The 17,777-nt window shown below is 37.5% G+C and overlaps 1 protein-coding gene across 5 annotated transcripts in view; it reads left to right on the top strand.

Moving 5' to 3' along the window:
• ESRP1 (epithelial splicing regulatory protein 1) overlaps nucleotides 1–16,795 on the top strand; it is a 58,450-nt gene extending 41,655 nt beyond the window's left edge. For 2 of the 5 annotated variants that reach the window (XM_059901659.1, XM_059901654.1), the window contains exons 14-16: nucleotides 4,072–4,222; nucleotides 7,777–7,886; nucleotides 15,265–16,795. In XM_059901659.1, coding sequence (XP_059757642.1) covers nucleotides 4,072–4,222; nucleotides 7,777–7,851 — 226 coding nt within the window. In that variant the 3' untranslated portion in view covers nucleotides 7,852–7,886; nucleotides 15,265–16,795. The remainder of the gene's footprint in view (nucleotides 1–4,071; nucleotides 4,223–7,776; nucleotides 7,887–15,264) is intronic. The other 3 variants (XM_059901656.1, XM_059901655.1, XM_059901657.1) reach the window with 3 other exon arrangements.
• Nucleotides 16,796–17,777: the final 982 nt, after the last annotated feature.

Here is a 17,777-nt window from a genome sequence, read left to right as displayed (position 1 = left end):
GGCTTATTCTAGTAATAGTTCAGCAAACTCTATTCGATTTTCTACGTATAAGTTTGCTTTGTCTCTATACTATCATTTTTACTCCACAAGTTACTTTATTTCTTGCTGTTTTTTATTTCAATTATCTGAAAGACCTGGAATTTAGGTTGAGAGAAAATTCTTATTCTCATGCCCTGTCAGGTAGATACAGATTATTTAATTTTTCTTAAGATATCTTGTCTACAGCAGATAATCCTAGTGCAAAGAATAACGATGTGAATCCCAATTGTATTGTGTTTTGGCTTCATTGGACTAGGTGCTACCCTACAGATGCTGAACATAATTGCCATTTATAGCCTTAAATTTCCAGTTAGATAACTTTTATTTTATCTTGGTTGTATTTTGAAGGTATTGGGTTGGCCAAAAAGTTCCTTTGGTTTTTAAGTGAAAATAAAAGACACATTTTTCGTTTTCACCAAGACCTCTATTGAACAACGTATTCACCGTTTTGTTCCACTACCTTCTGCCATTTTTCAGGCAACTTCATAATTCCATCTTCCAAAAAGTTTTTATCTTTTTGAGCAAAGAACTGTTCCAGGTGTCTTTTACAGTCTTCCAGGGAATTGAAATTCTTTCCATTAAGAGAGTTTTGTAAAGACCAAAATAAATGGAAATCTGAAGGTGCAATGTCTGGTGAATACAACAGATGAATCAGAACCTCCCAGCCAAGCTGTAACAGTTTTTGCCTGTTCATCAAAGAAACATGTGGTCTTGCATTATCCTGATGGAAGATTATGCGTTTTCTGTTGACTAATTCCAGACACTTTTCGTGGAGTGCTGCTTTCAGTTGGTCTAATTGGAATTAATCATTTGGTTTTCCGGGAGGAGCTCATAATAGAGGACTCCCTTCCAATCCCACCATATACACACATCACCTTCTTTGGTTGAAGACTGGCCTTTGGTGTGTTGGTGGTGGTTCATTTCACTTGCCCCACGATCTCTTCCGTTCCACATTATTGTACAGTATCCACTTTTTATCACCTGTCACAAATTTGTTTTAAAAATGGAACGTTTGGGCTTCCCTGGCGGCGCAGTGGTTGAGAATCTGCCTGCCAATGCAGGGGACACGGGTTCGAGCCCTGGTCTGGGAAGATCCCACATGCCGCGGAGCAACTAGGCCCGTGAGCCACAACTACTGAGCCTGCGCGTCTGGAGCCTGTGCTCCGCAACAAGAGAGGCCGCGATAGTGAGAGGCCCGCGCACCGCTATGAAGAGTGGCCCCCACTTGCCACAACTAGAGAAAGCCCTCGCACAGAAACGAAGACCCAACACAGCCATAAATAAATAAATTTAAAAAAAAAAATGGAACGTTTTCATTATGTTTCAGTAGAGAATTGCATGCACAAATATGGTCAGGAAAGTTTTTCTCACTTAACTTATGTGGAACCTAAACATCAAAGCAATTAACATAACCAAGCTGGTGCAAATGATTTTCAACAGTTAATTTGGGTATTTTGAGTATGTCGGCTGTCTCCTGCATGGTGTAACATTGATTGTTCTCAATTAATGTCTCGATTTGATCACTATCAACTTCAACTGGTTTTACCCGACCTTGGGGCATCACCCAGCTCGAAATCTCCAGCGTGAAACTTCACAAACCACTTTTGACACGTTTGATCAGTCACAGCACCTTCTCCATACACTGCACAAAGCTTTTTTTGCATTTCAGTTGCGTTTTTACCTTTCTTGAAATAAGAAAGCATAATATGCCGGAAATGTTGCTTTTTTCCCCCATCTTCAATATTAAAATAGCTACACAAAAATCACCAGTTTTGATAAGCTTTTTGTTTTTTTGTTTTTTTTTTTAAATGCACGCTGATATGACAGCTGTCACAATGCAATCTGACAAAATTGTTTCAAATGAAGTTAAGACAACTAAGCGCTACTAGGGCCATCTTACAGAAAAAACCGAGCGAACTCTTTGGCCAACCCAATACTAGATACCTAGATTTAATTTATAAGAGATCTTTAACCAGAGACATAGAATATGCCAGGTCAGAGTCATAGAAGTGAGTTGTATACTATGGAAATGATCTGATTTTCATATCCAGTGTGGAAAGTCTGAGTAACTAAGCAAAATACACAGAAGTCTTGATAGTCTTTGAGTATTAGTGTTACTATCTATCAGGCATTTGACATGAGCAAATATGGTCTTTGAATGAATGGTGCTTGTATAAGGGGGAGATACTGAAGTAGAAGTTGAGAAATCTGGGTAGTTCTTCAGTTTTGTGAAGCGCTAACTTGTTGTGTGACCTTTGGGAAATTATTTAACTCTTAGTTTCCATTTCCATCTCTGTAAAAGTGAGGAGGTGTGGCTAAATGATGGCTAAAGTCCTTCTCAGGCCTTAAGTTCAGCATTCCCTCTCTGCTCTGACAGTTACACACAGATTGACTCTTGATCTCTAAAGAGACTCTCCTCAGAGAGTTGTAAAAATCTCATCAAGTGACTCTAATATGCAGACAAGTTGAGAATCACTGTTTTAGAGACTTAACAGGTTATGGGCAGCTTGATGTCAAGTAATATTTTCAGGCTCCCATATTTTAGAAGTGAAATGGAAGAATGATTATGGAAATAGCAAGAGTGAGAATAATAATAGAACAACAAATTATTGCATTTTATGGTTTGTGGAGTAATTTGATATGTTAAATCATTGAAGCTGAAGAACAATTCTGTGAAACTAGGAAGTGTAATCCCCATTTAACAAATGATAAAATTGGAATTCAGAGACATTAAGTGACTTGCTCAAGGTTACTGTGCTACTAAAATGGAGTCTGGGACTGGATTCACCATCTGGTATCGTTCCTATTAACCCATCAGTTATGATTATGTAGGATAGATAATCTCAAAGATTTTTAGTCCCTTCCATTATGTGTTTACTTGTCTTTGAAATGGGATAATTACCTACTTAGAATGATTTATAAGAGTTAATAATCTAAAGCTGTGGGTCTTTATTGCTCTTTAAGCTAATGACTACTTTAAAAAAAAATTTTCCCTATGCGTATATATTTTTAAGTATGGGTATCTAGCAACTAACTGTGGTGGGAAACAGATTGCGTAAGGGACAGAGTGAAACTAATTTCATAATATAGTAATTAGTTGAGTTACCACATAAAGAATGCTTAGGGGGACTTCCCTGGTGGTCCAGTGGTTAAGACTCCGTGCTCCCAATGCAGGGGGCCCGGGTTCGATCCCCGGTCAGGGAACTAGATCCTGCCTGCCGCAACTAAAGATCCTGCACGTGGCAACGAAGATCCTGAGTGCCACAACTAAGACCCAGTGCGGCCAAATAAATAAATAAACATTTTTTAAAAAAAGAAGAAGAATGATTAGGTATTCATGTGGCTTTTGTTCCTTGGAGGTAATTGCCCCAGATACACAAAGAGGACCCATCATTAGTTGCCCCTCGTGTTAATGGTGGGTGATGTAGTTTGATGCATCCCTTCCAATTTACTTGTTCCTCCCCACCACCCACACTTTTTTTTCAGTCAGGTTGGAAGCAATAACTCATGGGTGCTATAGTACTTTGCTGTCTTATTATGCTGTACTTACTGTGTTGTACACTTGTGTATAGGAGTAAAAGTCTATTCTTTGGAGCAATCATTTTGTATACTTTTTGGTCTCTGTGGCTATGGTTTCTATTATTCCTTTGTGTTCATGCCTTTTCATGCCTTAGTATTCCTGATAACTAGCCAGTTAATCATCAATAAGCTAGGCTTTGGAAGTGGTGCTTTGTGGTTGAGTGGCTGCAGAAGTTTCCTTCTCTCCTTCCTTCATTTAGGACTCTCAGAACTGGATCTTTGGGGAAACCCTGTATTTAACTCTGCATTAACCCTTCTATCTTTCAACTTTTGGCTTTTGTGGAACTGTGGGACAGAATAGCTATGGTGTACTTCTCTTGGGAGAGATAACTCTTAAGAATTCTAAGAAAGATCACCTTGAGAAAGTCAGTTTCCTTAAGTAACTAATGTTTTTAGAGTAAATATTAGACATTGTCTATTTCTATTGGTTCACTGTGCTTTCTCTCCCTTTAGCCCCCCAGGTTCGCCCAATAGTCTTGGCTACTTCCCTACAGCTGCTAATCTTAGCGGTGTCCCTCCACAGCCTGGCACGGTGGTCAGAATGCAGGGCCTGGCCTACAATACTGGAGTTAAGGAAATTCTTAACTTCTTCCAAGGTTACCAGGTCAGTACCTTGAAGAAGAAAAATACTCAGTGCCCTTATTACTTAAGTTGATGTGCCTAAAGAATGCAGCCAGGAAAGAAGCAAATTCTCTGAAACTCATGTGTACAAGTGTTAATAAATAGATTTTCTTTATGAAGAACCAGAGTCAAAGTCAGGGGGACTAGTTGTCTGAGTGCTAACTTCAAACTCATCCCTTTAATAGGATTGGGGCTTTTCCATGCTGTTTTAATTACTTCAACTTAATCTATTGATGCTTTTTTTTTTTTTTTTTTTCCCAGTTGGGCTGCTTTGAGAAAGCTCTTTAGGGCACACAGTGATGTGGGTGTTTCCATCTATAGTAAGATTGGCTAAGAAGGAATTTTCCTCAAACGTGGAGTTGGAGTATTTAAAAAGTAGTCCGAGGCCTCTCTGTCTAATCTGGAAAAATAAGGGTGACTCAGTGAATCTTTAGATGGTAACTCCTTAAAATGAGCTGTAAGATATTCAGTGAGTCTTTTATGATCTGCTAATTCTTGTGAAACTGATATTTACTCGTGTCAGTTTTTCTACGACTGCCTGTGTCCATCAATTGTTCTTTGACTTAAGAACAGCTTGGTAAGAGCTCCTTCACAGCAAGCAAAATCTTCTCATTGTCATCTCACCTGAGCGGACACCTTTCCTTCCTTAAATCACATGGTTAGAACCCGAACTCCTTCCTTTCCTGCAACGTCTGAAAATCAGTATCTTGCAGCCTTTTAATTGCACTAAAAGCCAAAATGGTCTTTCCTCCTGGGGCTGAGCCGTGCTCGAGTCTTCAGAGTTGAGAAGCACTTGTAGGCATAATCATCAAATCCTAAAATAGCCCTTGAGCATTTACAGTACAGCATGATAAGGGCTGTGCCTGCAGGTGCCGTTTCACTCTTAGAACAGGTTTACAAGCTCTTGGTATCCATGAATCATGGAGGATTGTGGACCTCAGCTAAAATGATGTCAGTGGGGATGCCCCGAACCTACCAAGTTACCATCATGGGATATTTTTGGACAAATGAAGAAAATCTGTGTGATAGTGAAAGACTGAATGAAGGTGGACAAAAGTTATCTTTTGTTACTGCTTGGCTTAGCACATTCTTTCCAGAAGTAAGCTATTTTTCAGAGATCAGTAGATACTTTACTTCTTCCCTAAACAATTATGCTGCCTGTTGGAAACCCCTGCAGGAGTAAAAATGTTACTTTCCGAACTTTGTATCTGATTCGCTAGATTATGAAAAGAGTAGAGAATTTTACTGAAGGCTATTGTAAAGATTATTTAATCTCATGGAGAATACATTTGAGTTTTGTATTTTCTCCCATGGTTTTCCAGTTCTAGAAAGTATAAGCAAAGTTTCAGGTTTTAGTAGTCAATTGAATTAATTTCTTTTGTTTTGACTAATTAACTTTTATTACCTTCACACTGAATAGAATTAAGTGGTCATACACATATATTGGTTATGAGAGTAAGCAAAATTGCTCTTACTATGAAGAGTGCCATGGCTGGCTTTTGTGGGTATTTATTATACCACAGACACGTAATAGCAGCTATTTCTAGATTTATGGCTAAAAGATTGACATGCTTCAAAATTAAGATAAACTGCTACAGACTGAAGTTATTTTATTTTATTTAAAAATTTTATTTACTTCTTTAAAAGATTTTTTTGATGTGGACCATTTTTAAAGTCTTTATTGAATTTGTTACAATATTGCTTCTGTTTTATGTTTTGGTTTTTCGTCTGTGAGCCATGTGGGATCTTAGCTCCCCGACCAGGGATCGAACCCATACACCCTGCATTGGAAGTCTTAACCACCAGATGGCCAGGGAAGTCCCTGAAGTTATTTCGTCTTCTAGTAGCTTCTAGGGAATCATTCAAGGTTGGAGCAGACCTAGTATAATCAGAAGCACAAAGATTCTGTGAAATTATTTTGTCTCAAGGCATTTGCCTTCATTTCTGAAGTGCTTGGAATTTATGAACTGGATCAATAAAGTAGGATTACATAGGAACCTGAATTATCTAATTCAGTATATCATATTATTCTTCAGTAGTTTGAGCTTTAAGGTAGTTACAATGCATACTTTCAAAATCTTTTGTATATAACCTAATTTCATGTCACTCTTACATAAAAGCTTATATTTTCTACTGCTTTTAAGGGTCCTTCCTTGCCTTCTTATTTATTTTTGCCTGTTCTCAGTTATTTTAGTAATAGCCGCTAACCATGAGAGTCTAGATTCTTTTAGATATGGCTTTGTCACAAGACAAAAACCAATGGATGGCTTTTAAAAAAAATTGTTCTCAAATGTAATCTGTGTCTATCTTTACCTATGGTGATTTTATTGCTGTTGCTGATTTCATGGGAGGTTTTCATTTGATTTTTGGTTATTTATGATTCATCCTACATAATTATGTAATTTACTTATGTAATTAAGCAAATCCTTGGTAATAATTGGTTGAATGAATGAAATCTCTTAATGGTTTCTGTTTCTGTCTTTTAAAATATATATATATATTTTATATATAAAATGGCATATGTCATCTTTATAAATGTTATTTTTAATTTTTGGATGTATGTTTCCTCTATCCTCAGCAAAATTCTTTCTATAAAACTACTCCAACTTAATTTTTCCATACTTCATTTGGGGTTGAGGGGGCTGTAAAGTTGGAAAGGGCAAGGATTTACAAAAAGGGAAGAATTCTGATGCTAAAGCAAGATACAGGACATGGGTTCTGCTATCAAATCTGCATTCTTGTAAAGTAAAAGTACCCGAGTTAGGCCCATTTTGATAAATGAGAGTAATAGAATGAGGATTGAATTTACGAAGGCAAAAAGACTACTATAAAAATATTTGGTGATGAGGATGTCATTCTGGTCATGGAAGTAAATCTGTGTCTATATTTTAGTTGATGGGCCTCTTATTCTGAAATGGGCTGTTAGGTATCCTTATATAAGTCCTTTAACTTTTTCATTTGCTCTTTGCATTAACCTTTACTGTCAACGGCTTTGCATTTTCAGTAGTGCTAGTTTTTGTTTCTCCTCGAAGTACTGACTTTATTCATTATCTCCTTGGGCCTCTCACTGCTTTTTACTTGCTGCACTGCTGAGAGAATTAGGTTGATATTACAAATATATCTCATACTATTTAAAGTTCACCAAGTTATATAGAGAATTTGGGCTTATTGTAGAATACCTTGAAAATAGTTGGTGCTCAAATATTTGATATCTAGTCACACTTGTGGTGTGATGGAAACTACTATTATCAAGATCTGAAGTGTTTGGTGGCGTTGCAGTACGATGTTCTTTTTCTATCCACGTGCTCAATCTAACTTCCCTCCTAGTAGGGATTTTTATGGTATTTAGACGTGTTAAGTAAGAATTGATGACTTGGGATTAGCAGTTACATATATGGCTTGTATCAGCGTTAACTTGTTTCCTATGGTCTAAATGTCCTATAATTCAGTTGGTAGATCTATTCAGTTGAAATACTAACCATCCATAGTGACCGTTTGTCCATCTTTTGATCCTGTTTGTTTTAACTTGCATTTTAGTATGCAACCGAGGATGGACTTGTACACACAAATGACCAGGCCAGGACTCTATCCAAAGAATGGGTTTGTATTTAAGGGCCCCAGCAGTTAGACCATCCTCAGAAAAGAAGGTAAGGCTCTATGATATGAAAGTTAAATTATAAAGGGCCAAACAAATAGAGGTCAAAAATCTCAAAGTGTTTTTTAGAAGTCAGGTGGCAGATGCCATCTTCCCTTTATGTGATGTAAGAATGTCAGAAATCCTAGAAGGAATGGAGACTGGAATTAAGGTTGTCATCTAAGTTGATAGTATCTAAGCAACATATATGGAAATACTTTTCCATTTGGAAATTTATTCATATCATGTGGAATACAGGTTGGGTATGCTTTCTTTCTTTCTTTTGTTTTTTTTTTTAATTGAGGTAAAAACCACATAACATAAAATAAATCATTTTAAAGTATACAATTAAGTGATTTTTATCAACTCTGAAAGAAAATCCTATACCCATTAAGCAGTAGCTCCCAATTTCCCCTCCCCATAGACCCAGGCAACCAATCTGCTTCATTTCACGTTTTTGATGTTTATCCACATTGTAGTGTGTATCAGTACTTCATTCCTTTCTGTGACCGAATAATATTCCATTGTATGGCTATACCACATTTTGTTTCTTTCATTTATCTGTTGATGGGCATATGGGCTATTTCTACCTTCTGGATATTGTAAATAGTGCTGATATGAACAATTATGCACTAATATTTGAGTATTTTAAATTATTTTGAGTATATATCTAGGAGTAGAATCACTGAGTCATATGAAAATTCTATCGAGTTGGTTACACTTTTTTGTCCTAGTTTCTTTTTTTTTTAAATGTTGTGGTAAAATAATACATAATGCCATTTTAATCATTTTTAAGTGTATGGTTCAGTGGCATTAAGTACATTCACATTTTTATGCAAACATTACCACCATCAACTTTTTCACCTTCTCATACTGAAACTCTAAATACATTAAACAATCTCCTTTCCCTCTTTCCCCAGCACCCTGGGAACCGTTATTCTCTTTTCTGTTTCTATGCATTTGGCTATTCTAGGTACCTTATAAATGGTATAACACAATATTTGTCCTTTCATGACTGGCTTATTTCACTTAGCATAATGGTTTTAAGCTTCATCTGGGTATACTTTTAAATATGCTCCATTCCAAAATGACTGTGAGGTTTTTGTTGCATGTCTTTCTTCTCTTTTAAACTAAATCTAGAAGAAAGGGATCCTGATAGTTCTCCCCCCCCCCCCCATTAATCTATAAACTTCCCTTAAAGGATACTGACATTGCCTATGAGTCTCCTCAAAAGAGATAGAGTTATAAGGACATGGTCCGGAATTGGTGTGGCTTATTTCTTCATTTTTTATTATTGGGTTTGCTGAAGTTGGTTTGCTGGCGTGTCATTTTCAAATTTTGTAACCATTTTCATGGCCAAGGACCATGTGGGCTTCAACCACATGGATTCTGAATTAGAAAAGAGGTTGCCAGTGCAATGTCATCTTTGAGAAATGACAGTTATAGACTTAGCCTCTCATTCTGAAGTTGTAAAAACCCCCATCCTGGGTTGGAAGTGTTGATTCTCTGCCATTTTCAGTGAGGTTTCAAGATATCTTGGTACTATCAAAGAGCATGCCCAGATACGAGGTAGTATGAATGGGGTATTTTCTAGTCTAGTTCACAGTGATGAGAGCACATTATTCTAACCTGCTGGTGTTATTTTTGGTTCATACTTTGTCTTTTCAAATATTTTTTATTCAACCCCTTGATGCTGTCTGTGAACTTGACAAGCATATTGTCCATATTGTAAAATGAGTATTTTGAATAAGAAATGACTAGAATTGGGGAATTCCCTGGCATTCCAGTGGTTAGAGCTCAGCGCTTTCACTGCCGGGACCTGGGTTTGATCCCTGGTCAGGGAACTAAGATCCTGCATGCCTCGCGGTGTAGCCAAAACAAAGCAAACGAACAAAAAAATCTGACTAGAAGTGGAACCTTTTGAAATTACATTAGAAATGTCCTAAATTGACTATGACCATTACTCAATACCTCTATTTCTATCTTATGTATTGTATATTTGGGATCATGATAGGATAACATATCAGCTGCTTTGTTAAAATCCAGACTTTTGCATTTTCTTATAACATCAGATTAATCTGCCTTTATATTGAGGATTTTTAAAAATTCACATCGAGTACTATGTGAAATACTGAACATAAGTTATCTCATTTAGTTAACAACCCTGGGAAGTAAGGATCATAAATGTATTGTGTGCTTATTATAAAGAATTTGGAACATATAGACAGGTACAAGGAAATCACTAATAATCCCACCATCCAGAAATAACCACAGTGAATAGTTCCTTTCAGCTCCTTTTTTTGTATGCCCTCAAGGAACTTTAGACCTGTTTTTTTCCCCTTAACCTTATATTGTGACTGTATATTTATATATTTTTTCTCCTCATCCATATGAATATCAAATTCATCGTCACCAGTCATCTTTGACACCAATAGAGTGGCTTACGCTCTGAGAGCACTTTTATATCTGCAGTCTCCTTTGAGTTTTACCACAGCCCTGTGAGGTATCAGGACAGGTACCCTGACCCCATTTGACAGATGAGATGAAATCCAGAGAGATTAGACAACTTTCACAGAGTCATACAGCTAGTGACCAAGCTGATAAAAAGACCGATAACTTCTAGCTTCAGTCTTGGTGCTCTTTTCCTTTGGGCAAATAAGAGCACAGCAGAGTAAGTGCTTGCATTGAACTGAACAGTGACCGAAAATATATGTCTACATCCTAATCCCTGGAACCTGTGACTTTTGCCTTACATGGCAAAGGATATAAATTAAGGATCTTGAGAGGAGGAGTTTATTTTGGATTACCTGTGTGGGCCCTAAGTGCAATTACAAGAAAGAGGCAGAAAGAGATCAGGTAGACACATATAAGAGAGGAGGTGGAAGTGTAACTACAGAGAAAGAGATTGGAATGATGTGGACACAAGCCAAGGAACACCTGCAGCCACCAGAAGCTGGAAGAAGCCAAGAGTAGATTATTTCCTACAGCCTCTGGAGGGTGTGCAGCCTGGCTGACACCTTGATTTCTGACTTCTGGCCTCCAGAATTGTAAGAATAAATTTATGCTGTTTTAAGCAACCAAACTGTGGTAATTTGTTCTAGCAGCCACAGGAAACTAATACAGTGCTCTAAAAATTTATTGAAAGAACAGTGTCACTGCTGGTTATAGAATCAGATAAGGGTAGCCAAAGCCCATGGTGAGGTCTGGTAAAAAGTCACACTGGGGCTTCCCTGGTGGCGCAGTGGTTAAGAATCCACCTGCCAATGCAGGGGACACGGGTTTGAGCCCTGGTCTGGGAAGATCCCACATGCCGCGGAGCCTGTGCGCCACAACTACTGAAGCCCGTGCACCTAGAGCCCGTGCTCTGCAACAAGAGAAGCCACCGCAATGAGAAGCCCGCACACCGCAACGAAGAGTAGCCCCCGCTCACCACAACTAGAGAAAGCCCGCGCGCAGCAACAAAGACCCAACACAGCCAAAAATAAATAAATAAATAAATAAATAAAATAAAAACATCACACTATCTGTCTTCTCATGTAGCCTTGTCCTCTCACACCAGCCAATATTTGTTGACTGCCCCAAGAATTACTGTAGATATGCCTCTTTTTTTGATCATAAAAGACCCCCAAGGACAGCTCACAGTCTATTAAAGATGCTCAGGTTTCCCTCCAGAGAAGGAGATTGTGATGGCTGGCTGGTAAGAATGCCTCCTCAGACGGCCAGGGTTCTGGTACCCCCCACTTTCACTGTGAGTTCCAAGTCTCATACTCCTAGGATCTCAAAGGGGCAGGGTCAGCTCATAAATTTAAATCTGTCAACAAGTGCTTCTTAACTATATTTACAACTATATTTTGCATACATATGGAGATGATAATTCTTTAGAGGTGACATTTCCCTTCTCTGTAAAAATTGGGAAAAAATCTCTTCTACATATGTAACATTTTTGGGGGGTGAGAATTAGGTGGATTAATGAGTATAAAGTTATACAAACTAAAGTTCTTTACGTATACAAATAACTATTTTGTTGCTATGATCACAATAATCATTACATGGGCAATGTTTTTGACTACTATCTACATTTCAGACATTATTCAAATTTCACCAGTATTTCCATTAATGTCCTTTTTCTATTCCAGGATCCAGTCTAGGATTTCACATTTAGTTGGCCTGTCTCCTTAGTGTCCTCTGGTCTGTGTTAGTTTCTCAGTCTTTGCTTATTTTCTAGACCTTGACAGTTCCGAGTTATGCTGCTTTTGAAGTCTTATGGGCTGTCCTTTAGTTTGAATTTGTTTAATGTTTTTCTTGTGATTAGGCTGGGGTAATGGGTGTTAGGAAAGAATACATAGAGGTGAAGAGCCCCTCTCATGAGATCTCGTGATACATAATATCTGTTGTACTATACCCACATGACCTCCCTGGTGGTATTAATTTGATCATTTGGTAAATGGCTTCATCCATTCAGGCTGTCCTAACGCAATTCGATTTCTCACAGTTCTGAAAGCTGGGAAGTCAAGATAAAGTGTTTATAGTTTTCTTTGCTTTTTTGTGAAAACTTTTGTCTGTATACTAGGTATTTTTGGAGATTCTTGCAATATATTAAGCCTGGTATTCTCACAACAGCTAAATTTTATGCAAAAAACAAAACAAAACAAAAAATCTCCATGTAACTCTCATTTGAAGAGTGTTTTTTATACTTGGTCTCTTAAGTGTATAGTTTAGATTACTTTGTGGATTGAAAAATCTTTTTATTTTATTTTTTGATCAATATTTTAGTTTTTGGCCAAAAAATTCAAGGTATCTTTTGTTTGTTTTTGTTTGCTTGATTTTAGAGATTTCGGTTTTGTTTTGTTTTTTAAATATTTATTTATTTATTTTTCTGCACCTGGGTCTTGGGCACCCAGGGTCTTCGTTGCGGCATGTGGGATCTTTAGTTGCGACATGCAAACTCTTAGTTGCGGCATGTGGGATCTAGTTCCCTAATCAGGGATTAAACCTGGTCTCCCTGCATTGGGAGCATGGAGTCTTAGCCCCTGGACCACCAGAGAAGTCCCTCAAGGTATCTTTTGGATAAAAAAAGCAGCTTTCAAAATTAGACAAAACTTCTGTCTTCCTCCTCCAACTAGTATTATAAAAATGGGCAAGAACAACAGATAAATGCTGATTCTATTGATTTAAATGACCAACAGGCTTTCTTTGATTAAAGAATCTTGAGTTATGGGTTTTATTTTATCTTTAATATAAGGAAGAAGAAACTGTTTTTCTGTCCTAACAAAAAAATCTCACCTATGAATTATACTTTTCAGAAAAGAGGTGTCAGAATTACTGGGAGGAAATAAAATATTACAACTAATCAGAATTGCAAGCTTTTTTTTTAAGGGGTTTAGGTTCATTCCATAGGGCATAACAACAGTTGGTGAAATCCAGATATCTTAAAAGAATTCTTTGTACGTAGTACTTTTAATGACAGTTTAGTGCAAAATACAACATTGTATGTTTTAACACAGACCTTACTAGAAAAGAAAGACTGATTTGTGGATACTTGCAGTTGTAGCTTCAAAATTGTCTTTGCATAATAATGTTTGCTTTTCTGCAGCTAAAGGGGAATAGGAAACATTTTCTCCTTATTTGTCTGAGATTTTCTATTTTTTGCTGGCAGCTAGGAATGTGCTCATTGCTAAATGCTAAAATTCCATTGGATACCACTGGGATTAAAAGGCAGGTCTGAGAAGGTTAAACTTTTAATTTCTTCTGAACTCTTCCACATTTTGACAAAATACGAAGGTATAATTTTCAGCATCTACAATGGTTTCCTACTAGAATACTAATAGTATGGGCTGAGAATGAGGAAGGTGGAATTCATTGACTCTGATAACAGACAGGTCCAGAGTTGACTGACTTGGCTGGATCCAAGGGCTCACTCTCAGCCAAACTCTCTCCATGACGTACCCTCAGCAACTCCTGCCTTCCCACCCTTCCATTGCAAGTCCAGAGGAAGCCAGGAATTCAGTGTCACTGGCCCCACTTTAAGTCCATCTCTGAAACCACTGTGGCCAAGGACATGCAGGGCTCTTATTGGCTATATCTGGGTCACTTGTTGGGCTCAGCAGTAAAGTTGCCTCTTTATGGCCTTGAGATTGGGTGACGGGCAGTCATTTAAGGAAAATCTGTTGCTTTTGCCAAAAGGAGGACAAAATAGTTATTGGGCAATAATGTTGTTGGGTCATTGATAGAGATTTTCTTGTCTGTACCAGGGAGGAGGTTTCAATGCATAATGTTTAAAGCTAAATGTTAACTATGGTCACTTTGTAAACCACATTTTAAAAACGAATTCTAACAAATAAATGTTTCTCTGTTCTTAAAGTACCTGAATAAATCTGTACCAATTTTGGAATCTGTTCTAAAAGCAAATCTAGTCTTAACCACAGTTACAAAGTGGCCATATGAATAAGGCTGAACTCTGAACAGCTATCTTTATTTCTATCTTCATTTCTGTTTCTCATTTACATGTCAGAGTATACACATGCCTAGTTACAGTTTTCATTTTAAAGATTTCGTGTGGTGTATAAGTAAAGTAGCACAGTGGAACCAATTTACATTCAAATTCTAGATCTTCCAATTATTGGCTTAATTGCTCTGTGCCTCAGTTTCCCCGTCTGTAAAGTGGGGATAACATGGTAATATAATAGGGTGGTTGTAAGGATGAAATAATCCACATAAAGGTGGCTTTTATCGATTAGTCACTGACGTGTAGAGCTCATGTTTGCTACAGTGTCAGTGTCATTCCTCAGTGCTTCTTTTTTTTCTGGCCGCCCCACACGGCATGTGGGAACTTAGTGCCCAGACCAGGGATCGAACTTGCGCCCCCTGCATTGGAAGCGAGGAATCCTAACGACTGGACTGCCAGGGAAGTCCCCTTTCAGTGCTTCTTACTGATACAAATATTCTTGTTTGAAAATTTTTTAAATTTCTTATACTAGAATTTAATTTAAAATTTTTGTCTTAATGGTTTAATTTATTTTTAAAATGGTATTAAACCTCTAGTATCAGTAAAATGTTCTGATAACTCGGGGACCCAGAATAAGGAATGAGGAGAATAGTCTCTTCACAAAAGAGTTAAGTGGGGAGGTGAAAACACACACATTATCCCATGCATGATAATACAAAGGGTAGGGTATTGTGGAAATGCCAATTATCACATAAACTTCACTTGTCAGCACTGTATTCCCTGAGAATTTGCTGTGTAAATCCCAATTACGTCTGTGTAAAATAAAAATTTGGACTACCTAAAGGCTTTTTCAGACCGTTTAGAATTCAGAATCTCTTTTTTTAATGGCTACTAAGAATTGTAAAATTTAGAGACTATAATTTTTCCTTTTGTTCATTTTTTTCAGTGTTTGAAAGATGTATGGTGATCCTGAAACCTTCAGACATAAGACAACTTCTAGCAACTTCAGGAGAAGTTTGTCTACACTCAGGCTGCAGTATTTTCAGCAAACATGATTGGACAGTGGGCCTGTGCCCTATCTTTTGGTGGAGTGAAAAATTTGAGCCAGTGAAGCCAAATTCTTATTGCAAGCAGCATGCTTGGCTCCTTGCTGATTGCAAATAGGCATTTAAAATGCGAATTTGAAATCGGGTGTCTCCATTACTACCAGCTAACGTGGCATCATAGGTGTTTCCTAAGTTTTAAGTCTTGGGGGGAAAAAAACACTCCACTAGTGTCTACTATCTCCATCAGGAACTCTGTTATGGAAGCTTCATTTTTGTGTGTTCCAACTCTTTTCTCCCCATCTCCTGCATAATCACGTGCTCTTCCCAAGTAACTCAAGAATAAGGTCCTGGAATACTTAAGTCACAAACTTACAAAAAGAAATAAAACTAATATTTTCCCAGTCTCTTGGCCATCACAATGTCTTACAGTTAAAAGCCACCAAAACTATTTTTAAAACACCTTGGAAGAAGTGAGAAGAAATGGCACACCCACCACAAAACATACATAGTTAAAATGTTGGATTTTTTTCTCAGTAGGTATCAGTTGTAAATAAGAATGAACTAGGGGCCAAAATGTAAAACCAAAAATGAAGCAGCTACATGTAGTTAGTAATTTCTAGTTTGAATTGTAATTGAATATTATGGCTTCATATGTATTATTTTATATTGTACCATTCCCATTATTGATGGTTTGGACTTTAATAAGGAATTCCATAGTTTTTAATATCACAAAAATGAGATATTTGAACAGTGTATTCTAGAAAGCAATATACTAACTAAAGTGAATGCTTGTATATATTAAGATAGCCTTAAAACTTTTTCTCTAATGCCTTAACTGTCAAATAATTAAAACTTTTAAAAGCATAGGGTTATAGTCAGCATGCTAGACTGAGAGGTAAACACTGATGTGGTGAGAACAGGTACTGATGCTGTCAGTGTTTAGCACTATGTGTTTAGCTGTGTTTATGCTCCAAAAGTGCAATATTAGACACTAGCTAGATAGTACTGCTGCCTCATGTAACTCCAAAGAGGAAACAGGATTTGATTAACTGAGTGCACATGTTTCTTTAATTTACTCATATTGTCCTTAGCTTGGATGCAATGCCATGCAGATTTATGTGGCTGCTATTTTTATTTACTTTGCATAACTTTAACACCTTGAACGGAGAGCCAAACATTCCCTCTTCACTGACCAGCAATGGCCCTTTAACTGCAGTAGGAGAAATAAAAAGAAAAAAGAAAAACCATTTTGTGTGAAAATTGGTGATAACTGGCACTTAAGATCAGAAAAATAGTTCTTTATACTTGGCTACCTTAAGATGCTGTCTGCCCAAAGCTCTGAAAGACTTTAAGATAGGCAGTAATACTACAATACTACTGAGTTTTTGTAGAATTGTTACATTTGATAATAAAACTTGCCTGTTTAATCTCCATGTTTGCATTCTGTTTTGTTATTAGAAGACTTAAGGGTAATGGTGGAAGGGTGTGGTGGGTAAAGCCTTTTTTTCCTGAGGTGGTAGGATATTTACCTAAGTTACTATAAGTATTTGTAAAAGCTATCAATGATTAATGCACTTCAGATACAGATCAAACAACCATCCTTAGAACATAAATCACTGAGACTTTGATTTTGAAATTCTTAAGTTATGGTAGTGATAGATAGATACTAATATGTGGTCCTTGCATCTTATTACTAGAGCTCTATTTGACAATTTGAGAACCTATTCAAGCCACATAAGCCTTTTTTTTTTTAAGGATTTTTTTAAAATTAATTAATTAATTAATTTTTGGCTGCATTGGGTCTTCGTTGCTGCGCCCGGGCTTTCTCTAGTTGCAGCGAGCGGGGGCTGCTCTTCGTTTTGGTGCGCAGGCTTCTTATTGCAGTGGCTTCTCGTTGCGGAGCATGGGATCTAGTCGCCCGGGCTTCAGTAGTTGTAGCACGTGGGCTTCAGTAGTTGTAGCACGCGGGCTCAGTAGTTGTGGTGCACAGGCTTAGTTGCTCCGCGGCATGTGGGATCTTCCCAGACCGGGGCTCGAACCCGTGTCCCCTGCAATGGCAGGCGGATTCTTAACCACTGTGCCACCAGGGAGGTCCAAGCCATTTCTTAAAAGCCATATAATAAGAGCTAGAACTTTAGTGTTTCTGAATCCCACATGCTCCTCCTTTATTCCACTCACTCTCTTTGCTAAGGCTGAGTTCTCCAATATTCTCTCTAAGCCAAATTTCTTTAGGACCCTGGTTAAGTCTTGTGTGACTTACACCACTTTAGAGTTACATATATTGTCAGTATCACTTATTTGATGTATATACTCTATTGAGTTCAATTCCAGATTTAGGCTATAACCTCAAGGGCAGCAAGTACCTGTATTTCCCTCAATGTCTAGTACATTTCTACATACATGTTCTTGTTAA

This window comes from Balaenoptera ricei, chromosome 17 (assembly GCF_028023285.1).
Source record: "Balaenoptera ricei isolate mBalRic1 chromosome 17, mBalRic1.hap2, whole genome shotgun sequence".
NCBI classification, from domain to species: Eukaryota; Metazoa; Chordata; class Mammalia; order Artiodactyla; family Balaenopteridae; genus Balaenoptera; species Balaenoptera ricei.
The sequence above is the reverse complement of the archived record's forward strand: the minus strand, read 5'-3'. Positions and strand labels throughout refer to the sequence as shown.